We start from the raw sequence: 27,966 nt of genomic DNA on the forward strand, positions 1-27,966 counted from the left end.
ATTGCGCATTGCTGCATTCGGCGACAACTTTGAGAAAACACTTTACATCTTCATGTGTATCTATATCTGTGCCCCGTAAACCACATTATTATGCGCGGTGGAGGATACTTCGAGTGCCATTGTCACTTCTTCCTTTTCCTGTTCCAGTCGCGAATGGTCCCCGGCAAGAGTAATTGCTGATAATCCTACGAGCGAGCTCGAATGTCTCTAATTTTACCTTCACGGTCTTTCCCCGAGATATACATAGGAGGCAGCAACATATTGGATGACTCTTCTAGGAACGTACGATCTCGGAACTTTAACAATAAAGCAAATCGTGGTTCAGAACGCCTCTCCCGCAGCGTCTGCCATATAGTTGGCTGAGCATCTCCGTGTGTCTTTCGCCGATATTAAACGAATCTGCAACGAAACGCTGTGCCCGTTCTTTCAATCTTCTCTGTTTCCTCTACCAGGAACTCTGTCTGGTACGTTTCCCAGACTGACGAGCAGAATACAAATTAACTATTGAACGAAGTTTTTCTCAATTACCTTGTGTGTAGGTGAACTACACTTCTATAGGATTCTTCTAATGAATCTCAGTTTTATGTGGTCGTTCGGTCCGTTTTAAATGGCTATGTACGCATACTCTTAGATATTTTACGAATGTGACTACTCCAGTGATTTTTATGCAATTGTGTAATCGTTCGGTAATGGGTCTTCCAGCCTGCTTCAGTGCAGTGCGTTCCATTTGTTTATGTTGAGGGTCAACTATCAATCTCAGTACGAAACGTTGATCTTTTTCAGATCTTCATGCATTTTGCTATATTTTTGTAGCGTTGCGATTTTTCTGTACACAGTAGCATCATCCACGAAACCCTCATCGAACTTCCCACGGTACCGACTAGCTCATTTACGTACAGGGTGTCTCAAAATTCCTGCTACTGGATTCTAGTGCTTTTTAGAGGGAACTTAGTAGATAAGGCTTCGATAAGGAGTTCCTGTCCCCATATGTGCCGCTTGAATATAAAATAAGTTTCAAGATCTGATCACTTTCGAATCTCGCGCTTCATGGTACTCACGCAAAATGAGAAGAGCAGTCTTCTGACAGTGTTGTAATTATGACGTCACAGGCCATTTTCGCCCAACTGCAACAATGGCAGCGAGAAACTGGTGCGTTCCAGTTAGTTGCGCGCATTGACTGTGGTACTCCAAGGACGCTCCACGCTCTGGACTTAGAAGAGGCCGTCCTTCTTGACGTAGGGGAGAATACGAGTGCTTGAAACAGTGCCCAAGCCATGGGTTCCTATAGAACAGAGCACTCGGAGCTCATTGTCTCCGCTGTGTGCGTACCGTGAAGCCGGAGATTTGAAAGTGACCCAATATTCAAACTTATTTTACATCCAAACGGCACATTTCCGATTATGGCTTCGTTGTTAAAGCTTTGTCTACAACATTACCTCTACAATCCCTAGGAGCCCGTAACAGGAATTGCGAAACACCCAGTATATTGTGAAAAGCAATGGTCCTACAACATTGCTTTTGTGAACGCCCGAAGCTGCTTATACGTCTGAATATTTCTTTCCATTAAGAATGACATGCTGCTTACAAAAAACTCTTCAGTCCAATCACACAGCTGGTCATTTATTCCGTACACTCGTATTTCGTTCATAATGCGGCGATGTGGAAGTGTAACGAACGCCTCCTGGAAGCCAATATCCGATTAACATTCACGCTTTTCTATCTCTGCTCCGCATTTCTGATATTTCAGTTGTCGATAATATTCAAATGTAGACACAGACAGACATTTGTATTGGTGTATAGTTGCGATTTATAGAGAAAAACGTGAGCGACATGTGATATGCCCTCTTGTTGCTATCTTTACGATTTGCCGGTGTTCGTCGACTTACCCATTACGTTTCTCTTCTACAGAGTATTCGGAAATTCCCGTTACAGACTTCTAGGAGTTGTAGAACGGAGTGAGTATTTAATATTTTGATTAGGAATTCATGTCAGGGACGTACCGTTTCAGTTCTAAGACGTTTTTAATTCAGATGTTTAACTCACCCACTTCTGCTTCAGAAACTGAATTAGCCTTGACGCAATACAATTATTAGGTAACAATTCGAAAGGCACTATAACGAAACATCCATTTATCACTTAAGTAAATCTTTTTGTATTAATAGTTCAACATTATGTTCTGTACGTATAGTACGCTAGGTTCTTTCTTGTTTTTTTTAATAATGTATACATGAAAGTTTAAGTGTTAACACAAATAAATGCGCTTAAGTGATAAATGGATGTTTCATTATGTTTCTTTCCTAATTGTTACCTACTAACTGTACTGCGTCACGCCTAATTTAATTCCTCAAACAGAAGTGGGTGAGTTAAACATCTGAATTGAAACCGTCGTAGAACAGAAAAGGTATGTTTTCCGGACTTGGGTTCCAATTCCAAATATTATGTACTCACTCCCTTTACAATTTCTATTAGTTTGTAACGGATATTTCTGAACACCCTGTAGAGTCAAGCGATATCCTGCAGATCAGAAGTAGAACCTCTAACGGAACAGTCCGGTGACCTTCCCCTACGACTATGCTATGAAACAAGTGGGTAAATCCTTATATGTCACTGGTATACCTACAATCGCCTCTTTTGAGCAGCCCAAGAGTGATTCAGTCATTGCTACATGAACGCGCGGGCAGCAATGGCCGATACGGGCAACCAGTGACTCATAAGCGATAGGCCCGTCATACAATGTGAGGGAAACGCTGGTCGATTAACGGTTCTGTCGTCATCGACAACGAAAAGCAGGCGGCTAAGCTGCTTTCGTTTGAGTAATATGAAAAACTGGGCAATATGGAACCACGATTGGCGATCACTATGTCACGTGAAAAACTGCTCCAAGCACTCACGACTGAGAAGCCGCAACGACAGAAAAGGAAAAGTTTGCTGGTAATTACAACGTTCATCAACTAATTCATTCCAAGTGCAAGTCGCAGTAGGTAAAAAGTGCACTCTAGCTTCCAGCAGATTATCTGCCTAACGGGGTTAACTGCCATGATTGAAAAATATCCATATGCGGGAGATAAAGTTTTTAGCACATTGGAACTTTGATACCAGTCTTCACGCAAGCCTCGATGCATCAATTTTACGTAATCACGAAAAGTGGACTTAGGGTCGAATACTGCTCGGGCGAACTGTTTTAATAGCTGGAAGCGAAGTGGGAAAAACGCTATTTAAGGAACTGCATGTGTCATCGTGCCTGTTCCTCTTGGTGTTAGGCACTAATTCATAGAAGAGGTGACGTATCGCTTAGTCTCTTTCCATGCTTTATCAGAATGTAATATGAGAACTATTGTCTTTTCATCTGTATATATGTTTTGCAACAAGTTTGGCTGTTTACGCATTGCAACCCGGAGTAGTTGGAGTTTAGAAAAAATCAGTTCTTGATACAGCCGTGGTCTTGAGAATTCAAACAGAATATTATCAAAAAAGACGGTGAAGGAGTATGGAGATAAAAAGTTAGTTACATCGTACCTGTGTTTTGTCTCCTTTGGAATCGTTCTCCAGGAACATAATTAGAGAATGTGTCTACAATACTTTGCGAGTAACGACCATGAAAGAATCCAGAAATGTGGCGAATTGTCGTATGGGTTATGGATTTTTCTCGAGTGTTTCCTTGGAGTGTTCGCTCGGCACTGGTTCATTAGCGTTCGCTTGAGAATATTTGAGTCTTCAACTTGCTACGCACAACTGATTTCTGGTTTTCAGTAGGTATTCATTTTACAGATAATTTAACAATGTAGCACATAATGCAGTACAGTACTTTCTTCCTATGAGACGTAGTTTTGAAGAACATATTAACAAGCTTCAACAGTGGAAATTAGTCACAAGTAGAGGTCCATATGCGTGGGATCGACTTCTTCAAACCATCTATACGGTTTTTTAAATTAAGATCCTAGGTATTACACACTGCAGCCAGCCACCCTGGCGAGCCCTCATTTGCGAGTAATTTACGAAAAATTACTGAGCACAAAAGCGTTAAAATACTTATATCAAACAGTTTGCTTACGTGGAGTAATGGATAGGAGAGTAGCTTCAGATGCAGGAGAATGACATTTCGAATCTAGCCAGTTGCAGCAAATTTATTTTTATTTTTAAATCTTTATCGAAATGACTTGGATCATCACTTTCTTTCAATTAATTGATTTAAATGTAATTTATTCTCACTCGTTTGTCACATTCTTTTAATCATAAAATCAACGTCTTCATTTGCTCTCATTTTTCTTCCTATCATTCTCTTTCCACTTGAAATCTTTGTATAAGTGTTTTTAATTAATTTTATGTATTAATTTCGATTTAATTTCTTTTGTTTTACAATCCTGATTCTTCGTCCAATTATTGCGTTCATTAAATCTATTTCTCATTTTGTTTGAATATACTTGTGAACCCTTCTTTCATTTAAATCTTCATCTGCGTTATTTTGTTAATAGTGCAATAGGTATTTAGATTATGCTTTACATCGTTTGTATGACGATTACCATCAAAAAATTGCACATATGGTAAAAAAATACATTTTTCACACCACTGCACAGTCAAAATAAAGATTATTTGAGCTTTTGTTTTTTAACTGATAGATCGGAATAATTGAATATTTCACAGATAAATATAATTTAATTCATATGCACAAAAATCCCAATCGGAAAAAGAATTATATAAAGTAAAAATGAAACAAATGAAAGAATTTCACAGGGTGATTAACATAATGTGACAAAGTAATAGAAATAACAAAAATTACACGTAACCAATCAATTGAAGAAAAATAATAATCAGAGTCATTTCGGAAAAGATTTAAAAACAAGAAAAATTGTTGCATCTGCGGAGATTCGAACCCAGAACCTCTTGCAGAAGCTATTATCCTATCCCTCACAGCATCGTCAATTACTCGCAAACGAGGGCCCACCAGGGTGAATGGCTGCAGGGCGTGATACCTAGGATCTTAATCTATTACAGCTCGAAATGTAGTTCTTGTTGGAACAATCAGTTTGCAGTCTAGTCTGGAACTCCCCGCACCAGTCCACCTTGTTCAAGTCTCTTACATTCATCTGCGTAGTTGCTGCACCCATCTGAATTTGCTGACCGTACTCACGCCTTGGTCTCAGTCTACAATTTTTGCTCCTCCACCACCCGTACATCCATTGTTTACCAAATCAATTATATCTTGATGCCTCAAGGAATATCCAGTCAACCTATCACTTCTTTAGTCTGGGGTTTGTAGCTCCTGTCCATTCGAGTTGGCACAGATATTTTTCTCTCCAATTGGATTAATTACCTCTTCATTAGTTTCTCGATCTGATGATCAGCGTCGGTAACTGCATATGAATTCATTATATTTTCTTTTTGCCTGTACTGTTTATTGTCCACACAAACTCTAAATTCCACGCAAATACTTCCAGCAAAGACTTCCTAACAATCAAATTTATTTTCGTTGTACAAAACTAGAGTTTACTACTTCTTTTCTTTTCCGTACTCAGTTATTTTGCTGCCCAAATAGCAAAACGCAGCAACTACTCTCAGCCTCCTTTTTATTAATTTATTTCTCTCAGCATCTGAATTCGATTGCGCTCCAATACCCTTGTTTTACCCTTTTTATGTTTATCTTATAACCTGTATTCAATACACTGTTCATTCCGATCAACTGATTTTTCAGAGCCTGCCCCTGTGAGAATTGCTATGTCATCTGCATACCTTTAAGTTTTTATTTCTTTTCCCTGAACATTCACTGCCTTTCAGATTTCTACTTCATTCCCTAGCTCAACGAGGAATAGGCTACAACTTACTTCACGTCCTTCTTCAGTTATTGCCTCCCGTTTATGCCTGCTTCTTAGAACTGTATCAAGTGTATTTTCTTCTCCACCTCTACGTTGGCTTAGGCTCAGACTGAGAATATGGCTTGCACACAGATATAGTTTACATGCTGCTGCAGACGGTTGTTACATGGTATGTACGAGTACACTTCAACGTCTTACCACCGGACCTATTTTCTTTGCGTAATCAGGAAACAGAACTACAGGACTGGGTCTAACGAAATTCAACGACGTATGTGGCTGAATGACACAATATATGTTAAATGTATTATGAGAGAGCTAATATTCTATCGCTTTAGACTAGATAGTGTTTATGGACAGAGCGCGTTTATTGTTCGGGCCTCCATGCACTGCTGAATATCCAGCCCACACAGTAACTATTACAGTTAGGTAGGTAACATTCTAGGAAAGCACCATCGTTTCCTGAAGCGGTAGGCTAGCGTGCTTTACCTAACGTCCACCATGCTGCTTCGCAAAATTTTATCAGTGGTTCCGCAAGCGCCAAGCGTCTCCTTAACAACAGAACTCTTCAGATCGCAATTTTTTTTAATGATCCTTCAGTTTGATATCCAAATGTTTGCAAGTTTGAGGAACCGGATCTGATGGCTTTGTATTACGATACTAAGGGATTCCTCTTGTATTCGAAAGGCCTCTAGAGAACCTGCCTGCAAGTGGAGTCATGTGTCATGCGAAGATACGACGCCTGCTCCTCACAACATCCTTGAACAGCCTTCAAGCGGCAGTGGAGAAGCAGGAAATGGCCATCCTCGACTAGTTTATGACGCTTGTGACAACGATGGCCTCAAACGTGTGAGGAAAGATCTGTTATTGACATAGAGGAATGAGGGACGAGGGAAAACTTCTTGTTCCTGGAAGCGGTATTTTGTGATATACAGTGAAAAGTCTTTTGAAAGTAATTTTAAAAGAGAGGAAGAAATTTACAATAACATTTTTTTCATCGAACATTTAAACTATATTCAAATTATGCGCACTTACGTTACTGAAGTCACTCTACATGACGTCCCTTATCGTCGACTCAGGTATGAGAAATACGTACAGAGTCAGTGCCATAGCTTGTCAGACATTTAAGACAATTGGCAATTGACCCTACGTTCATTCTCTTTATTTTTTCGTCCATACGAACTTTACAGTTCTAGGAGAAACAATAAGACAGGGGAGCATTAAAAAGGCTGCTTCTTGATTTTCACTTTCAATTCACTGATTGACCGCTTCATACAGAGTGAAGAATTCGGAGACGCTAGCGTTGTATAAGAGCTTGTCTACATCCACACACTTATCGCTGGAAAGTCGACGGAAAATAAATATAATAGTTTTTAACAATTGGAAAAGCTTGTAACAAACTAAAAATTTATCCAACGACCAATCTATCAGCTGTAATTATGTAGTGAATAGGCTGTAATCAAAAATATCAAAATGATCGTGAAGTGAAGAAGACAGCACGAATTTCAAAGGCAATGTAGCAGCGGCAAGAGATAGCTTGTTTGAACGACTTTCAGAAAACGCCAAATACCTACCTCGTTTCTCCACAGTCCTTTTAACGTCATTTTCCTTCATTGTTTTTTCTTATACATGTCATCCGCTTGTCTTTTCCGTTCCGGCAAGGGTTATTATGATTTATCTGCAGACTTAAATTACTGAGTGAAAGTGTACACAAATACAGTGTGTGAAATTTTTGATCGTGACAATATGGTAACCAGTCCAGATGCTGGAGATTTTCCAGTGTGGGTGACTCGTTGGTTTACTAATGAGCCACTTGGGTGGCCTTAAAATCGATACAAGGAAGCAAGGATGGATATTTTTTGCAGATCTGAGAAACTATGCTAATAGGTCACCAGTTATTTCCACAGGCTCCGGTGCATGCACTTAACCACCAGGAAATGTTCTGTAACAAGGAAATCTTAGACCCAGAAAATATTTTGATGTTCGGTTCCGAGAGTGCTACACTTTCTGGAACGAGCAGGAGGCGCTGCAAATAATGACGACTTTTGACTTTTTCTATGAATGGAACGGAGGATCCCTTTCGATGCAGGTGTTCGAATGGGAGTCCCTACCGAGCTTTGAGAGTGGGGTTTCCAGATTAATCACCCGCAAAGTCAAAAGTTACTGGAGTAAGTTTTTCAGAACCAGAGAAAAAATATATTATTGGTACTATGTGACTAGATAAAGGGATTGAGTTATAAGACACACTCTGCAGAGTCGAGGAGTAGTTAATTTGTTAATGGAGTAAATCGTGAGGGAAAATTGTCGAAAGAGACAAACGCTTGAATACAATAATCAGATTGAAATGTAAGGTACAATAGCTATATGAAAAGACTTCCACAAGATAGTCTAGCCTAGAAATCTGCATAAAACGAGTCTTCGGTCTCATGACTACCTAAAAGGATTGGATTTGTTCCAGTTCCGGCGAAGCAGAACGTGTTAGTTTCCAATGCAGAAAATCGGGCAGTATGTCTACATAGTACTGTAATGGAATAGAGATTGAGACCACCAATGCGCCACCTCATTTGGTTTCTTAACAAGAGTCCGGCATATGAAGCAATAATTGGAGCACTGATATTGCTTATGGTGAGGGAATAGCAACTGTGTATCTGCGTCAATTTATTTGTGCACAAACATCATTCAGCGTCATTCAGTACCAGAATGAATTTTCAATCTGCAGCGGAGTGTGCACTGATTTTAAACTTCATGCCACAATTGTGCTTGCTCGACTGGGATCCAAATCTGGGACGTTTGTCTTACGCAGGCAAACGCTCTACCGGCTGAGCAACCTCAACACGACCCACGACCTTCACTGACAGCTTCACTTCCACCAGAACCATTTCAGCTGCCTTCTGAACTTCACCTAAGATTCCCTGCATATTTTGAGAGTCTAGCACTCTTTGGAAGGTATGAGGGGCATTCAAATGAAAACCAAACACCTGCCACAATGGGGCTCCTGCAGTCGGACAAAAAAATCATCTTCACCTTACGTGTCGCCACCATTCCGAGCCCGTGGGCAAGCATCAAAGTCAACAGTGGATTGGTTCAAATGGCTCTGAGCGCTATGGGACTTAACTTCTGAGGTCATAAGTCCCCTAGAACTTAGAACTACTTAAACCTAACTAACCTAAGGACATCACACACATCCATGCCCGAGGCAGGATTCGAATCTGCGACTGCAGCGGTGGCGCCGTTTCAGACTGAAGCGCCTAGAACCACTCGGCCACAGCGGCCGCCTCAACAGTGGAGACATCCCCCCCTCCCCCGCCCTCAAAGAAATCCAAAGCTGTTCACACATGTCCATGATGATCTTTGCCCGTCGAAAATGGTTCAAATGGCTCTGAGCACTATGGGACTTAACATCCGTGGTCATCAGTCCCCTAGAACTTAGGACTACTTAAACCTAACTAACCTAAGGACGTCACACACATCCATGCCCGAGGCAGGATTCGAACCTGCGACCGTAGTTGCCCGTCGAGTTCCTCGAGCGTGGAACCACAGTCAATGCGCAGCGTTATGAAGACTCTTTGCAGAAAGTGCGACGCGTCATAAAGTCAAAACACTCGAGAATACTGTCGGGCGGAATCATGCTGCTGTACGATAATGCCGGACTCAACACTGCCTATCGGACGAAGGTTACTCTTCAACGATTTTGTTGGAAAACCCTGCGACATCCTTCGACAGCTCGGATCTTTCACGATGTAGTTCTCACAGCTTTGGCGCTCGAAGAAAGATATGCGTGGTCGTCGGCTTCAATCGAATTAGCAAGTGCAATAGCGGATCCGTCAGCGGCCGGGCCGCGTTTTGCGAAACAGAAATTGATTGTCTCGTGTCCCAGAAGTATAAGTGTCTTAAGGCGTTTAGTGATTACTTTTCAATGGACACATTTCATAGTCCCGCTGCGGTGCGGTTTTCATTTGACTGTTCCTTATAAAAGTGAGGTACAGGGCGAAGTGAAGCTATTAAGCTGGGTTGCCAGGCGTGCTTGGATAGCAAAGTCAGTAGACAACCGTCTGGCACATAGTTTCAATTTACCAGAAAGTTTCATTCCATTTAGAACCTTTACCTTCAAATTACAAAGCGATTACGGGAGCGGTTTGCGCAAAAATGAGAACAAGTATTGTTTAATTGAGATAGGATGCCTCGCGAAAATACATGTTGGCAACTTATAATGAAATACTTTCGGAAAAGTGTCACCATGTGCAAGAAGATTTTGAGCAGCTACCACATGTGACTCTGGGGCTGATTATTCACCAGCTGCAGGCTACACTCCTTGATTCCGCGATACGGAATCCGTGTCACCAGGAAGGGGACGCAGCAACGGCGACCACAACGTTCCCGCGCCCGTGGCTGCTTTGCGGTGGAAATATCTCGCGCTCGAGTGTTTACAGGAAATGAGATTCCACTTCGGATTTTCCAGCACCCCAGCGCGATACGATCCCGTACCAAGTCTACCACGGCGTGCCTCCGGGCGTGTAATTAAGCCATTTCCTGGTGTAGCGGCAGCGTGATTTTGTGTTTGAGGCGAGGTGGAATTACAGGAACTGCGAGACAAAACACCGTATACGTTTCCTGCTGGTTTCTTTAACCCAAATGTTCCACGTTAACAGAGAGAGAGCAGTGACTGCCACTCACAGTTTTGGAGCTTTCTAGTTATGAGTCTCGGTTTATTATCAACAATAATGGAGGAAGAGACAGATTGCTCCTTACCGTAAAGGAGACCCGCCAAGTTGCAGACAGACACAATTAAGAGACACCTACAAAAAGCTTTCTGCCACAGCCTTAATCAGCAAAAGAGAAACAGACACCATTCATACACACAAGCAAGCAAACCTCATGCATACATGGCCACCAACTCCAGAATCTCGGTCCATTTTGAGGCCAGTTCCTTTCCTAAATAGAAACGGCTTTAATTTGTTAGATACTTTTAGACGGGCCACATTAGACATTTTTTTCCGAAACATATCTAAATGATTCTAATACTGTGCTGACGTCGCCGTTGACACTTCGCTTTCTTAAATCGGGGGTCCACAGCTGGTGGTCTAATGGCTAGCGTTGCTGCCTCTGGATCACAGGGTCCCGGGTTCGATTCCGTGCCGGTTTGGGGATTTTCTTCACCCGGGGACTGAGTGTTTGTGTTGTCCTCATCACTTCATCATCATTCATGAAAGTGGCGAGGTTGGACAGAGTAAAGATTGGGAATTTGTACGGGCGCTGATAACCGCGCAGATCTTAAATCAGGAGTAATCAGACAGGAGGATAACCTCTCTGCGGTGTTATTCACTCTGAAAATTGAGCAAACAGTGAAGGAAATCAAGGAGAAATTTGGAATTAAAGTTCTAGAGCATCAAATAAAAACTTCCAGGTTTGCGATGACATTATAATTTTGTCAGAGTTAGTAAAGGTTTGACAAGAATAGTTGAAGGGGATGGAGGGGATGGATATTATCTTGCAAAGAGTTTATAAGATGAATATCAACAAAAGTAAACCAAGGGTAATGGAATGTAATCGAATTAAATCAGATGCTGCTGATAGGATTAGGTAAGCAAATGACATACTATTAGTCATCGCGAGTTCTGCTATTTGGGCAGTAATACATCTGACGATAGTCGAAGTAGGGAGAATTTTGAATGCAGACTGGCAGTACAAGAAAAGCGTTCTGAAAAAGAGAAATCTGATATCGAATATAAATTTAAGCACTTATGAATTTCAGAATGAGATTTTCACTCTGCAGCTGAGTGTGCGCTGATATGAAACTTCCTGGCAGATTAAAACTGTGTGCTGGACCGAGACTCGAACTCGGGACCTTTTCCTTTCGCGGGCAAGTGCTCTACCAATTGAGCTACCCAAGCACGACTCACGCCCCGTCCTCACAGCTTCACTTCTGCCAGTACCTCGTCTCCTGCCTTCCAAACTTTACAGAAGCTCTCCTGCGAACCTTCCAGAACTAGCACTCCTGAAAGGAAGGATATAACGGAGACATGGCTTAGCCACAGCCTGGGAGGTAGGAGACGAGGTAATGGCAGAAGTAAAGCTGTGAGGACGGGGCGTGAGTCGTGCTTGGGTCGCTCAGTTGGTAGAGCACTTGCCTGTGAAAGGAAAAGGTCCCGAGTTCGAGTCTCGGTCCGACACACAGTTTTAATCTGCCAGGAAGTTTCATATCAGCGCGCTCCGCTGCAGAGTGAAAATATCATTCTGGAAACATCCCCCAGGCTGTGGCTAGGCCATGTCTCCGCTATATCCTTACTTTCAGGAGTGCTAGTTCTGCAAGGTTCGCAGGAGATCTTCTGTAAAGTTTAGAAGGTATGAGACGAGGTACTGGCAGAAGTAAAGCTGTGAGGACGGGGCGTGAGTCGTGCTAGGGTCACCAGGTGGTAGAGCACTTGCCCGCGAAAGGCAAAGGTCCCGAGTTCGAGTCTCGGTCCGGCACACAGTTTTAATCTGCCAGGAAGTTCAATTATTAATTTTTTTCTAAAGGTATCTGTCTTGAATGTAACCTTACACGGAGGTGAAACGTGGATGATAAATTCTTCAAACAAGAAGAGAACAGAAGCTTTAGAAAGGTGATGCTACAGAAGAATGTTGAAAATTAGGTGGATATATCGAATAACTAATGAGTGCTATAGTTGCCAGTCGGCACCACACAGGAGTAACCATTAAGTGTACGGAGGTTGGCACTAGAGGTTCCGCTGTTATCTGACAGCGGCAGCGACCGGCGCCGCCCAATAGTGGGACGCACGAGTGCCACGCCCCCTGCGCTGAGGCGTCACGGACCACGTGGATAAGAGATCGCCCGGCTACAGCTCTAGACAGTTTTTGCCGAGTAACTCCAGTTAGCAGCCGAGGATCCTCATATTGCAGTCGCAATTTTCTCTGCACTGGATAATTCATCTGAAATGGTCTCAAGACTTACGTTATTCCTGTATTGTGAACAGTTAAACACTTCCGCTTATTCCGGCTTTGCCAAGGACTTGTACATGGATTTCGACAAGGACGATCCGTGCCAAAGTTGAATATAATACAATATTTGTCTCGGTGAGTGTGTTCTCTCATTCTTTTGATTTCTGGCTCAGAACTCACGTACCAATCCGGCGGGGCGAGAGTACTTTTCGCGATGAGATTTTGCTTGGTCACTTCAGGGGGAGTAGGAGAAAAAAGAAATTTATGGCACAAGTTGACTAAAAGAAGGGACCCGCTTCAGAGGACGCATCCTGCAACATCAATGAATAATAAGGGAAGTGAGGGACGTAAAAAACTGTAGAGGGGCATACATTCCTGACTGCAGCAAGCAGGTTCAAATTGACGTGGGCAGCAGTGGTTATGCAGAGATGAAGGGGCCTGCACAGGAGAAAATATCGTGGAGATCTGCATCGAACCAGTCTTCGGACTGAAGACCATAACAACAACAGCTCTTGAAGTCGAACAGCCGTTAATGCAATGCTAACTACCGGTCATCCTTGTACAGACTCGTGTAACTTTATAGTGAAAATATCTTATTAAATTACAACTCAGTTCTATATTTTGTTCCCAGACGCCGTACGGACTATAACCTGCATAAATAGGCAATCAGTTAAAAATTACTGAACTCTTTCAAGTAATATTTTTATTCAACTTAAAGAAGTATTTAAACTTCCAGGCTGATTAAAACAGTGTACCGGATCGGGACTCAAACGTGGAACATTTCCTTTCTCGGGCAATGCTCGTGTACTTCTAATATCCTTGAAAGTATTTCCATGCTGTATCTGCACGTTTGTCTCACTGGCGTTTACAGTTCATCAAGAAACCGCTGCAAAGCTTTAGTGGGAATGTCCTTCACTGTCTGTGCCGAATTCTCTTCACGTCATCAATCGCGTCAAAACGTGATCAACAAGGAAGAGTCACACGTAAGAAGGTTTGAGTATTAGAACAGCAAGAGAGGAACGGCTTATACATTTTGGACAAAACGAGCGAATTGACAAAGCAGAGTTGGCGGGCACGTTATCATCGTGAAAGTACCACGAATTGTCGTGCTCCAACCGTGGACTCGTTTTGCGTATTTTCTCACGGAACCGCTTCGGAGTGAACCAATTGAGATTCCAGCCTCTACCGTAAGTTCTCTGATCGGCACCCACTGGGTACACGATTTTCTGAACATGATCGCCGAGGAGGGCGAAGGCCTTTCGGCCTGAACGTCGCCACCGGTCGCTCGACTACTGCTTTTCTCTCCGTCAACAAAAAGAGTGCAGAGCTGTACACTGATTTTCCTGGCAGAACATCCACAACTCTGTTACATAGATTACTCATCTGCATTATCCACATGCTGTTGTAATAAATTTTATTTTCCGATAAAAGTAGAGCATAACCAGGTTTCAGCGCAACTATCCCATTTTCAGGTGCATAAAATGTCCATACGAGCCAACTAAAAGGCGGTAATACATTGATTTAACGGCTGTAACTATTTAATGCATAGTGATACATTGATGGTAATTACAGTGAATGTAAAACAAAGTTCCTTATGGCTCCACAAAGCCACACGGACAACATATAACTAATAATCCATTTCACGCTACACGTTCTCTAGCGTATGTGAAGTCATCGACTCCAGCACATTAGAAGTACAGATTTTGAGTTCTGGCATTGTTGTGGCAAAAGAGGCACATACACAAGGTTTTTCATATTTCTCAAAAAAGAAAGATCACGATTGTTGGATAAGAAGTTATAGGTGGCCAAGAGCAGGGTCCTCATGTCCATCACGACCGATTGATACAACGGTATTGGAAGTTGCTGATTTAAACATGTGCCCATCTCCCATGCCAAAATGTGAGGGTGCCCAACTTTCCTGAAATCTGCTCTGCACTTTGATGACAGAACTTCAACTGTAAATCCTTAAACATAGAATACCTTTTGTACAGGATTCACCATTTTCACTCATGACACGGAACCTTTCATTTATTCGATTATTTACACAACGAGCGAAATTCTGAACTTCCTTTTAAATTTTTTGTAATTCTTATCCATGTATCAGTACATATTAAATAGCTCTAGCCGTTTCTAGTCGGTGTATTAATTTTCGATCGCCCTTTATACAACTAAGCTGTAAATGTTACATCATTCCAAAACCGTTTAATCTTTAAGGTATAGCAACTCTTTTTTCATCCAGATTAATTGCAAGGAAGTCTTCATTAAACGATGTATAGTATATTGTCATAGCTACATTGATTATAGAGGCGTCAGTATCGAATCCACGTCTTCATATGGTACTGTGATAATTTCTGCAGCCGACATCGAACATCTTCCTCCGAAATCCGATTAGTATTTCAGGGAAACATTTAGTCAGATGTGATTAGTTTCAGTTTTAAATTAAACTTTGCTTAGCTGCTCTCGGTTTGTAAGTACAGTTCCCTAACCGCGTCAAGCCGGAGTGCTCCATGAAGCGGACACGACAGCTCTGTACGATAACGTACTGTAAATAAGACGGCAATCGATTTGATGTTCAAGGCAGATAAATCCAAGCACTTGTCAGATAACGGAAAGTGAAATGCAATCGAAATTGTCTCTTTTTAGATGCATCAGAAATTACTACAGTCCAGTTTCAAAAAGCGAAACTAGGCCTGCTGTGTAGAACTGAGAAAGTAGCACAGCTATGACAAGAGAATATAAACTGTTTACCGGTAACTCCCTCACAGTTGCTCTGAGAGCAAAAATAATAACGATATCTTTAAAGCTATTGGAAATATTTGAGAAGAACAGTTCAGCTGCACAACAATGAATACTTTGTATTCATCCGTCGACACCAGGTAACGACTTTCAATCAAAAAATGTCCTCTCCCTGCACAGGAGTTACATAATGTGTACGAGCGCAGGTTGTGACGCATGAACGACAACATATGAAATTATTAGTCTGCCGTGAGTCTTGCACGGATAGCCAAAGCAGTTAGGGCAACTAACCTCGTAAAACGGGAAATCTGGGATCGAGTCCCAGTCCGATGCAAATTTTCATTTACGTCATTCCACTACAAAGCTGATCGTTGTCCGTATTCGCAGCTGCTAATACATTTTATGTATTTCATGATGGCTGTAGTCGCCATGGTGCCTGTTCTTTTGGACATGCGTGCATGACCGCAGGAACATTGCATTGTAATTCTTAACAACACAGGCACTACAGTATCGCAATTATTCGCCGATATCGGGTAGCTACTTTCAACTTAAAGTGTCCTTCGCGTGTACGGGAATTACGTAGCGTGTAACGAGTGCATGTACTGACAAGTGAAAGACGACATATGGAAGTTTGGGTCTGGCCGTGAACCTTGCACGGACAGCCAAAGCGCTTAAGCCGACCGCTCACGTACAACTGTAAATAGGCTTCGCGTCCCGGAGCGGAAAAGATTTCATTGTCGTGATGCCATTATACAGCTGCTGGTTGTCCGTATTCGCAACTGCGAATGCATTTCAAAGTTCACTGAATTTTTTTAAACCCTCAGCTATTTAACATTCTTTAGGAAACGAAAAGGCAGCGCTGAAAATGCCTCGGACCAGGCGAATCTTTTAAGAATGAAAGCACGTGTGGCTCTGTGCATCGGATATTTTTAAGTTGGTAGCGTCAAGGCAGTGGTGATACTCGGTGACATTCCATCATGTATTCTTGTTTAGATGGCTAGAAAGCTGAATTCCTGTGAAAGAATTCTGCAAGTCAGATGCGTGTAAATGGGCTGAATAAGTTAAAGTGAACGTAAAACTACGAGAAATACACTGCTTAACAAGGAAAGTGAAACACCCAGAAAACACGGTCAGAGGTCAGGGTTACTTTGTAACGTTCACACCATCGGGGTGTACGTAAATGATTGGGATTACAGTCCTCTGTGACAGGTAAAACAACCGCCAGAAGGCATTAGTATTGTTCATGTTTATTGTAGCCAGGCCTGGTAGGGTATATAAGAGTTATGAGAAAGGTGAACAGCGTTAGGTATTGAGCGATTACTGTGAAGGACACTTGTACACCGCGTACTCGTACGATACGTCCGCAGTTCGTGGTCTAGTGGCTAGAGTTGCTGCCTCTGAATCATGGGGCCCGGGGTTCGACTCTCGGCCGGGATGGGGATTTTCTCTGCCCGGGGACTGGGTGTTGTCCTCATCACTTCATTATCGTCATCATCATCATTCGTGACAGTGGCTAGATTGGACTGTGTAAAAATTTGGACAGTGAACAAAATGGGACTTTGTACGGGCGCTGATGACCGCGCAGTTGAGCCCCCCAGAAACCAAAAATCGTGGTAATCGTACGATAGAACGTTATCAGTGCACGTGACTAAGTTTCAAAGAGGCCTGATTGTGGATTTCCATTTGGCCAGCTGCTCTAATCGTGCAATATACAGATTTATGGGGTATTCTAATGTAACGCTGGTCGATGTTGGACTACATGTGAGCGTGATGGCAGACATACTGGTCGTCAAGGTTCCGGTCGATCGCCATACTGTGCAACAAGCACATCGCACTCCATTCACAGCTACGCCTGCCATCCGTGAACAAGTGATGGCCTGCCTGCTACGTTCCGTGTCATTCCTCTCCATTGTTCGGAGACTACCAGCAGAACGACTAGGAAATTATTATCCCACGCCTAGGCTGCTGTTTACTCCACAAGGCAAGCGGCTGAGCTGGAAGAGGTGCCGTGACCGGGAAGCAATGACTGCTGATGAATTGCTTCGCATTGCGTTCGGAGATGATTCGAGGTTCCACACGACGAGTATGTTGGTGACCTGGACAGAGGCCCTATTCTGCCAGTGTTTGGGAGAGGCACAGCGGGGTTACTCCTGGCGTCATCGTGTGGGGAGTCGTCCGGTATGACTTCAGCTCACGGGTGGTAATGACTGAGGAAGGAACAGTACATCACAGACATCCTGAGTCGTCTTGTGTTGCCTCTCAGGTGACGGTCCGCAGTGCCGTTTTTCAACAGGACAAGGCAGGTTCACACATCGCACGTGTCCCTAAGAATTGTCTGCATGATGCTAAGGTAGAGGGGCCTACCTCCGTGGGCAGCATGATCAGCAAATCTGTCCCCGGTAGAAGTATGGGACCAACTTGAACATCATCCCCATCCTGGATATCAAGGACCAGTTACAGCAGTTCTGATACCCTTCCCGACTGAATCAGTGCATGCGGTCAGCCCGGATGGGATGCAACGATATACTGATAAGTGGGTTCATACCACTAATTTCTTTGTAAATTTGGCTCGAATTTGTGATTAGTGAAACAACATCACGTACCCTCTCAATTCGCGAAGTTTCATTTCGTTTCCTCCTCCCCTCCTGAGTGGTTCTCTTTCTTTTGTCAGGCAGCGTATTTTATTTTAGTCAGCCAGTAATCTAGAAACGATATTAGTAATAGATAACCTTTTCATATTTTTAGCCCATAGTCTTTTGACTGTACAAACTTCTTTCTATTCTATCACCATCGCGATTTCGGCCTTAAGTCTTTATCAATACAACAGTGTTGAATGTAATTAGAGTTTATTGAGAGAAATCATCGTCAAGATCTATTAACTGGGTGTCCCAGCATATACGTATGTACAAAATCACCGCAATTTGTGGCAGACAGGTAACAAACATGTTTTCCAGCCATAAAATAATATGATCACACAATGAACTTGGCCTGAAAAGATACGGTATATTTTCACACCATGTTTGCTGTACATGTTGTGTGGCTCTGGCTCTGTACACTCAAATTGCGGAAATATCACTCAAATGATATTAGTAGTATTATTTCTGAGGAACGTTCGTTATAAATAAACGGCACTCCTAAAAAAAATTTCTGAAAATAGGCGAAAGGTATCCCATTTGTTACTTCTGCATAGAAAGGGAAGATACAGCAATTTCCAACAGCTGAGGCGTCTGTCCCGTCTCCTTTGAGGGCCAAAATACATCGAGGCGTACGCTGTTATACTGGCACATGGGGTCTGGCGCGTGGTCTGACAGATGCTTTTCTCACGTTTGTTGCAGGAAGCTACATCAGGGTCCGGAGATCTCCCAGCGGCGCCTACTCTGGCTCCGGTTCCATTTCCAGTTCCAGCTCCAGCTCGCATTCCGGCGCAGGTAAGAGGCCCGACTTTGCGGTGAACTTCTCTTTATCGAAAAAAGTGTTTGTGATGTGAAATGCAGAGTTAGTCTAGCGCTGTCATGCTGGAATAAGTTACTGGCATCCTCGTTATCCCTTCACCAACCATGTCTTGCCACAGTCCAGTGTGCCAGTCTCCCTTCAACAAATACCAAATCACTCCTGTTGTCCTGAGCAATAACTGGCTACACCATGAATCCAGGAAATGGAGAGCTAGGGCTCTTGAAGATCGCTGCTTCTTGTAACACTTCACAAGGCCGTCCATGGAAACCCTGGCTTCGGCCTGACCGCCAGAAACAAAAGTGACCCTCATCGCTGAACACTCCAGAACGCCATTCACTCTTCCAGTTGACTATTGTCTGTCGCACAGAAAACGATGCATGGCAACGCAGCTTTCATTAATCTGCTCCCGACGATTCGCTGTGACTCTCTACCTCTAAGCCCCGTCCAGATTTCAGCTGTTCGTCATTCCTCTGTTCGTCAGAGCCAACCGAGCAGGCCTACGATCTTCTAGCGGTGTAGTCTGGAACTATCCATATCTGGGGAAATGGCTGTTTTCTGTACAGAAAAAAGCTCACATAGGGTTGAAATTTTAAGCAACGAACCCTGAAGGCTTGGAAATACTGGAGTATCAGCTTGGTAGCGTTCGATCAAAGTATAATACTTTCTGTTTCCGTCAGTTTATGTTATTTTTGTGTGTGTAATTAACACATTGGACGTATATTGTTTATGCTCCGTTTGTTTCACTGAAAAACGAGCATTTACAGTGAAAAAACAATTTTACCTTTCTAGATTTAATACTCGTATAATATACATATCATATAGAGGGTGATTCAGTTGCCCCTAACTATGGGTTTTAATCAATTCGCAACACCTTCAAATACTACGAGCAAGATTTTCATATTCCCTCCCTCGTCATTCACAAACTATTAATCCTACAAAAAAAATGAATTAAACGTTTTCGTAGGAAATTTAATGTAGTTACATTTTGTACTGCTATACGTTTTCGCTGGAGGCCATTGTTTTCGTATTATTCAAGAAAAATGCGTTTGAAGGTAACTTTTCCAGATACATTTCTCTTGAATAATTCGAAAACTACGGCCTCTAGCGACAACATATCGCAGTACAAAATTTAACTACATTAAATTTCCTACAAAAAATTTTAGTTCATTTTTTTTCTGTATGACTAACTGACTCTGTGTAACGAGCGAAAGAATAGGAATATGTCATATGCAGATTTTGAAGGCATTGCAGGTTACTTAAAACGGATAGGTAGGGGCAGCTGAATCAGCCTGTGAGCACTACTAGGCACTAGAGAGACCAAAACATAGATTTATCTGAAAAGTTAGACATTTTAATACCGAGTGAAATAAATTGAACACAAGTACACATTAAAAATCAGAAACAGAAGTTACAAATTACTTGGCATGATAAGCAGCAAAGCAGTCACCACACAGTTCCACATTACATTTCTCCGCTGGGTATGTGCTGATGTTATACAATTTATTCCAGCCCATCGTCTTCTGTTCAGTAGCTGTTAATCTGGAACTCATCTGTTACACTAGTGGAGTGCGGTATAAGCCCAGGTCCTTCCAGAGGCGCCGCATACCTCCTCAAGTACACCAGCCTTGTTTCCCTTCGAAAATTCGCATGTGAAATTGTATTTCCATTTTTGAAGAGAAAATCCAGACTTTTGTGAGGTGATACCAGTAACCAAGTGAAAAAGAGTCTTGTACAATTTCCCCTTACGGATTCTGTCCTGCACTGATTCACATTTTGATGCATTAGATCAATTCCACTCATGTTGTATTTTGTCAAGGATGTGTTTCCTTGACCGCTGAGAGTAGCTTTCAACAATCGTTACTACGTTCACACCAGTTGTATTTGATGCTGCAGAAACAATCGAACTGTCATACTATTACAGTATCACCCTGTTGTCGGCCTGGCCGTCGATCAACACCACTGTTTCTGTATCATGTTGAAATTTACGTCGACTACTAGGGAGTGCGGTCTGTTGGGGGTATAAAAAGTGAAGCTTCGAAGTTAATAAAATCAAAAGATACAGCCATTAATGTCACATATTTTGATATTCGTAAATTCACCCATCAAAACGTATAGATGAACTGTCTATATACATAGTTAGGTTTGAATTGAACCCTTAGAGCACGAGACCTATCGGACTTGTCCAGTGGGGTATTTCTTTTTCTTTTTTTTTTTTCAGAATGAATAGTACCTCCACCATCGTATTCTATTTCTTTCCTCTGTGGAAGGAGACAGCATTGGACAATACGATTTTCTGTCACAGTTTCTGAACCCCCAAAACTTTGTTCTTTACAAAAGGTTAACAAAGTCAAACTTCCAAACAAGTTGCACAAATATCTCAAGTTCTACGAGTATCTCAATACTACTTTTACGTAATGCTGAAACTGTAGAACATGACCCTGCGATACAAATAATATTGCACAAATTTCAATAAATACCAAGCGACTGTTAGTTTATTAAGAAAGTATCTGCGGTTTTGAACCTGAATGATAAAATGTTTTAATCGTTCTACTTACTTGAATCGATGGCGGGGTGAGATTCTGGGTGTACAAAAATTGTTTAAATTCAATTGCCAATTGTTGCCAATAGTGGACTGCTTCTCACAACTACTAACACAAAACTGAAAGAACAAATGTTCAACAATCCTTAAATAAGAGTAACAAGGTTATAGAAGTTCGTTGCTGTCCAAAAATCGATAAAAGTCCAGTACTGTCAAGTGTACCATTAGTGTAACGCTGGGCTCTAAGAGATGAAAAGAAGGCAGGTGAAGGGAAAAGTACAGTGAAAGGAATCCACAAGACGACGGCGCGCTCGTCTAAAGCAGAGTTCGGGAGGGTTCTTCCAGAAATTGTACACGTAGCACTAACGCAACCGAGGAACAAGTTACAAGCTTTTCGTACTAATATTTGGAGAATTTCTCAGATTTCTGTTTACCGAGCTACTGAGCGTTAAAACGCATCCCCAGATATAAAATAAACAGCCGAGACGGAGAGTCCAGATGTGTGACGATGAACTGCGCGCACGTTGGCCGGAGCAGCTGCCAAGCCGCCGCCGACCTCCGGGCCTCGCTTTGACCGCTGACACACCTCTGCGCCGGTCGCGATCAGTCGGCTGTCTCCTTAAACCGTGTCACTCACCATCGTTCTCCATGTAACACAGCAACGTGAATGTCAACCTCGGCGCGAACTGCGCGCAGTGAAAAGAACAAGTGGTGACAATTCTGGACTGCACACAGAAGTAATCACACTTGACAGCCAATTATTAACAATGAACTCTGACTTTATCAGAAGGATTATTGGCACTTTAAAGCTGTTATGACATCCACTGAGTTAACACCAACTAAATGTGATAGAGTTAACAAGGAGATATATTACTGAGTTAAGAGAAAAATCAGGACGATGTAGCCAGAGTTCACTCTAAAACAAGCTACTGACATTTCGAAAAAGTTCTGGCTTCTTTGAACGTCGAGCGTGAAAACAAGGAAAGAGACAACGTAAAGTGCTTATTTTTCTTAGCTACTGTGTGACGCACTCAGCATCCCGTATATAACTATTTATTTTTTGACTGAGTATGTGGTCCAACTGAATACTATTACAGTAATATAGCACAGTATACAGTCTCAGATTTATTTAATGATCGGTTTCTGATGTGAAGCATCCATTTCCCAGTTACAACAATTGGTGAAGTCATTAGTTCGTCATTGTCACGAAAAGCCACATACACTCCCTTTGTTTAGCTTCTAACTTAATTTATGATGGGCACTTGGTCTTACATTGACTTCTTCTTCATCTTTTCATCCCTCCGCCTATCTCTGTCGACTGCTTGGTAGAAGCCTCTTCCATACCTTTTCATTGTCTTCGATCTTGAACCGCCTGGTACCATCGTGTTCCAGCTACCGGCTTCACCTCATCAAGCCATCTCTTCTGGAATTTTCTAGTGCCTCTCTTGTGGTCCCGTGGTCTCCAGTGAACAATTCTAAGGGTCCACCTCCTGTTATCTTATTGAGCTACGTGTCCGATCCATTGCCACTTCACGCTTTCTCTAGGATGCCTGCTACCTCGTTCAAATTCAGTGAGGTGTCGATAATGGCGTCTTTGTCACCCTGAAGGCATTCTTGACTGACGTCAACTCATGGCGACCAGTCTAAAAGGTAACTTACTCTCACGACCGTTACAGCGGCTACTTACAGGACACGTAGTTTGCAACCTCATAGAACGCCACTCTTATGCGATCGGGCCTAAGTTTCGACGTCAACTTTCATGTGTAGAAACACTCCTACCAACTTTCGTTTATGTCGTACAACTCCTTCGTGTTGCGATTTTTTTTTTCGTCATTGTATATTCCTGACATGCTCAAGCTGGAGGCGATCTGTAGTGTGTGGTAGCCGAAGAAAATTTCACAAGCCAAGATCGCTAAAAAAGCAATTTTATTGGATTACCGGTTTCGACAGAGCTATAATGTCATCAAAGTGGAAGATCCGATGATAACAGCATAGCTCCGTCGAAACCATTCATCCAATAATATTTTTTTCTAGCAACCTTGGCTTTTGAAGTTTTTTTCAGTTACCATAGATAGGGATGAAACTGAAATATTTATATTTCAGATACATTTGTACTAAGAAAATGCTTCATGCTGAAGTAACCACACAATCACAGTTACCTCACAAACGGCCCGTTTGCGGGAACATGATTGATGGAACAATTCTGCTTCTGTTGTCGACTCTACTCCCGTCCCCGATTCTCTCCTTTCTCGGGTCATTGTAATGGCATGGCGTTTGGCAATAAATGCACGTTGGTGTGCAAACCTTAGAGGCAAAACTGACATTTCCATGACATGTCACTGCCAATGTAAAGTAGTACGATAAAATCTCGACCACGCATAGAAAGAAGATAACTGAAACGAAGACCTTATGAGACGCACAGAAATGACATTTTTATTCGTAGACAGTAATTACACTAAAATCACCGCGATTTACGAGTGTGATGGTCCCCTGTACGTTACAAAAGGTGGGACACGGTTCTTAACAGGGCGTGCTATCACCGCGGACGCCAGTGGATGATATGCAACGCGCTCCGATTCTGACCACAAGTTTTCTAAGGAGTTCTTGTGCTACGGCGTTTCATTCCTCGACCACTACAGTCGACAACTCCTATATGATTACAGTAGGTTACAGTACGCTTGTTCGCCCACTGCTTGAATACTGCACAGCATTGTGGGATCCGTAGCAGATAGGGTTGATAGAAATAGAGAAGATCCAACGGAGAGCAGCGCGCTTCGTTGCAGGATCATTTAGTAATCGCGAAAGCGTTACGGAGATGATAGATAAACTGAGGTGGAAGAGTCTGCAGGAGAGACGCTCAGTAGCTCGGTACGGGATTTTGTTGAAGTTTCAAGAACATACCTTCACCGAGGAGTCAAGCAGTATATTGCTCCCTCCTACGTATATCTCGCGAAGAGACCATGATGATAAAGTCAGAGAGATTAGAGCCCACACAGAAGCATACCAACAATCCTTCTTTCCACGAACAATACGAGACTGTAATAGAAGGGAGAACCGATAGAGGTACTCAAGGTACCCCCCGCCACACACCGTCAGGTGGCTTGCGGAGTATGGATGTAGATGTAGATGTAGATGCCTGTAGACATGCCATAATACACCTCTCCAAGTCGGGGAACGAGAAACCAGTCCATTCATCGAATATCCTCTTTCCCAAGAGCTCCTCCGCCTGCGATTTTCGATGTGCTCCTTTATTGTTATCGATAAAAATTAAGTCAGAGCCGAATGCATCCGTGAAAAGACGCACATGGGAAAGGACCACAGTGCCACAATAGCGTTCATTGGCGAACTTACCGCGCCGGGCGGTCTAAGGCGCTGCAGTCATGGACTGTGTAGCTGGTCCCGGCGGGGGTTGGAGTCCTCCCTCGGGCATGGGTGTGTGTGTTTGTCCTTAGGATAATTTAAGTTAAGTAGTGTGTAAGCTTAGGGACTGATGACCTTAGCAGTTAAGTCCAATAATATTTCACACACATATGCCATTTTTATTTGCGAACATACCGCGTTCAAAGACCTGCAGGTCAGTACACCCATGCAGCATTAAGCCTCCCCACACCATAAAACTTGGACGACCAAAACCATCATGTTCGACAACGTTCCTGGGTCCATTACTTGTTCCCATCTCTCACCACATGAGGGCACGTTCAGAATAACGACTCTACGTAGGTCCAGTCCCTCTGCTCTTGGCACCATCGCAAACGGTACCGCCGATGAACAGGTCTCAGTGAAACACAACGTACTGGTCGTCACACTAAGAGATCACCCCTATGCTGTCGCCGTGGCATTGTGGGGAGTGAGACTGTGTGCATTTCAGTCCTGTTAAGTGTGGTTGCAGTTCCACCCGCTGTTTGACATGAGTCGCTTCCCGCCTGTTGCACAAGGTAGCTCCCGTCTGCTTCTCTAGTTGACCGTGATCAGCCCCCTCCTCTCCTTTAGGCAACAGTGCCTGCGGTTTGTAACACACTCGTTGCACTTGAAACAATGTTGTGAGTAACACCAAAGCACTGGGCAAGAGTCGTCACACTTCGTACATCTTCCAGTTTCCCTATGATTCTTCCCCGTATGAAGTCAATGTTGTAATCAAGACCACCATCACAGTACATCGTAACTGATCGCTGATTGATAGACACTGTCTTTTCTCGTTCCTTCAGTTGCCTAGTGTTGTGGGGCCGGCCCCATACGACGCTATAGTCTCGCTGACCACACTACATGTGACATGCAGCTTTCTGTGCAGTACTGGGAGACCTCTGTCAACATGCTCCCGCACTTTTATTCAGTTCCAGCGAGTATTCAATACGTTTCGTTACTTTATCTATCTTGTCCATGAATTTTGCAGAGGAGTGTATAATAATTCCAAACCAAGGACAGACGAAATCCCTCGGTGCACTGAATCCAATTTTAAAAAACGGCAACAACTCTAAGGAGAGAAAACCCGTCAATTTGTATTGTACTAAAAGTTTCGACCCAGTGATACCCAACGAGGTGGTACAGTGTTAGAACACTGCATTCACAGTCAGGAGGCCGACGATTTAAATTCCCGCCTTGTCATACAGATTTGGGTTTACCGTGCTTTCCGTAAATCTCTTGAGATGAATGCTAGAATGGTTCCTCTGTATGGCTACCCCTAATTTTCTTCTCTGACCTCCGCAATCCAAACTTGTGGTCCGTCTGACGTCATCGACAGGATGTTAAATCGTAATCTTCCTTCCTCTTGGTCAGTATGGCTCAACTACGGCAGACACCACGTGCACATCTGCACAATGAAATGTCTGAGGATTGGGTAGATCGGCTCAAAATCGTTTTGGAGAGATATACCACAAAATCAAGACAGCGAGTGTAGTGCCGTTGTTTAAATTCTATATGTTTAAATTCTATACACATTGTATCACAAGGAATGGTGGGTTAAAATTTTTGCTCTGTAGGTAATTAAATTTTCCCGACTGATGGTTGCTGGTAGAAGTTTGCTGCTTTCACAGTTTGAATCTATAAGGTACCACACCAAATATTTTTAAGTGAGAAATGAGTGCTGGAACTATATTCATTTTTCTCAAGGCATATCGTGACCATTTTCCCCTGCTTACAGATTATGTACCCATTGCCATCGCAACGGGATCATATATCTGTTGTTCTGATATCCCGACAGGTACTGTATAGGCATGTTGATGTTCTAGTATTTCAAACCGTACTAAGCGGTTGACGCAGATAGTTTGCAGTCGATTTTCTATATTAGGCCAAAAATATAACAGAACAGAGACGGATGACAGTTTCAGAAATTAACCTGATCTGCGACCTGAAACCCGCATTAAGACTGTCCGGTGTACATTGCTGTATCAGAGTAACAGCCGCCAATCCGGCGGGCTGATTTGATCTGTATCTGTACCAGCTCCCCTAGTGCAGAGTCCGTTACGCTCATGGGTGCATTATCAGAATTGGAATTAAGACACAAAGAAATGACTGACATTAGCTGCTAGTGGGCACTGATTTAAATCAACGGGAAAACTTGAAGATTTGTGCTGGGCCAGAACTCGAACCTAGATGTTTTACGAGCGATACATGGAAGTAAAAATCCAGGCCACTTTTCCCGACAATTGGTTCATCTACTTTTACCGATCGAACTCCGTCTCGGCATTAGAGGTTCACGGATGAAACTATCAAACGGAAAGAAGTAGGAAACTACATTTGTAGCCCAAAAGACAGTGTGTAAACGCTGACATTGTAAAAGAGTATTGCTGTACGAATGAGATAACAAGAATAATATAAATGATATACTTTACATCAGACGACTGAAAAACAGAAAAAATTTTACTGAAAGATAACGGAACAAGCTTCATCTGTCAAACTCACTGGCATCAATGATGAGGTACGTTAGAGCGAGTCTGGCCACTTGTCAGCATACAGCAGCACTGTTCAAGGCAAAAAATAATGCAGTGGCAATTTTCCCGCTGTGACTACTTTCCCCCATGTTCTTCTATTTTTTTATTACTTTATTATTTTATTTTATTATTTTTTGTGCATCGGTCATCATTATGACTGGCACTGGAGCAAAGTGACGAAACTGTAGTTCAGAAGCACAATGTGCATAAATGTATCAGGTAAAACTCTTCTGACTGAGAAGACATCTGTTCAGTTGTCGGCATGACGCAAGGTTACATCGTAAAAACATCAGGACATTTGAGCAGTACATCGTGCTTCCAGCGCACAAAGGATTGTTAACAAGATGTATCTCTCGCACTGGCACGTCGAAGCTTTCACCTCAGCCTCTAAACTTGGCGGTGACTCAACTGAGTGCGTCAGAAAAGTCCCAGAGGACAGAGAAGCACGCAGGTACCTGTATAGGCTGCTGTGTACCGATGCACTTCGTCCCCGCCCACCAGGTTCTCCAAATGCCAACTCACGTCTCCAGGATGCGGGTTTTGCTTATTTATCAACAGCTTGAGG

The 27,966-nt window shown here is 42.8% G+C and overlaps 1 protein-coding gene across 1 annotated transcript in view; it reads left to right on the forward strand.

Moving 5' to 3' along the window:
- The window catches only part of LOC124800238 (glycine-rich cell wall structural protein 1.8-like), a 118,754-nt gene that overhangs the window by 23,950 nt on the left and 66,838 nt on the right, over positions 1 to 27,966 (forward strand). The window contains exon 2 of the mRNA XM_047262979.1: positions 18,818 to 18,910. Within this exon, the coding sequence (XP_047118935.1) occupies positions 18,818 to 18,910 (93 nt within the window). The remainder of the gene's footprint in view (positions 1 to 18,817; positions 18,911 to 27,966) is intronic.

Source organism: Schistocerca piceifrons, chromosome 1 (assembly GCF_021461385.2).
Source record: "Schistocerca piceifrons isolate TAMUIC-IGC-003096 chromosome 1, iqSchPice1.1, whole genome shotgun sequence".
NCBI lineage: Eukaryota > Metazoa > Arthropoda > Insecta > Orthoptera > Acrididae > Schistocerca > Schistocerca piceifrons.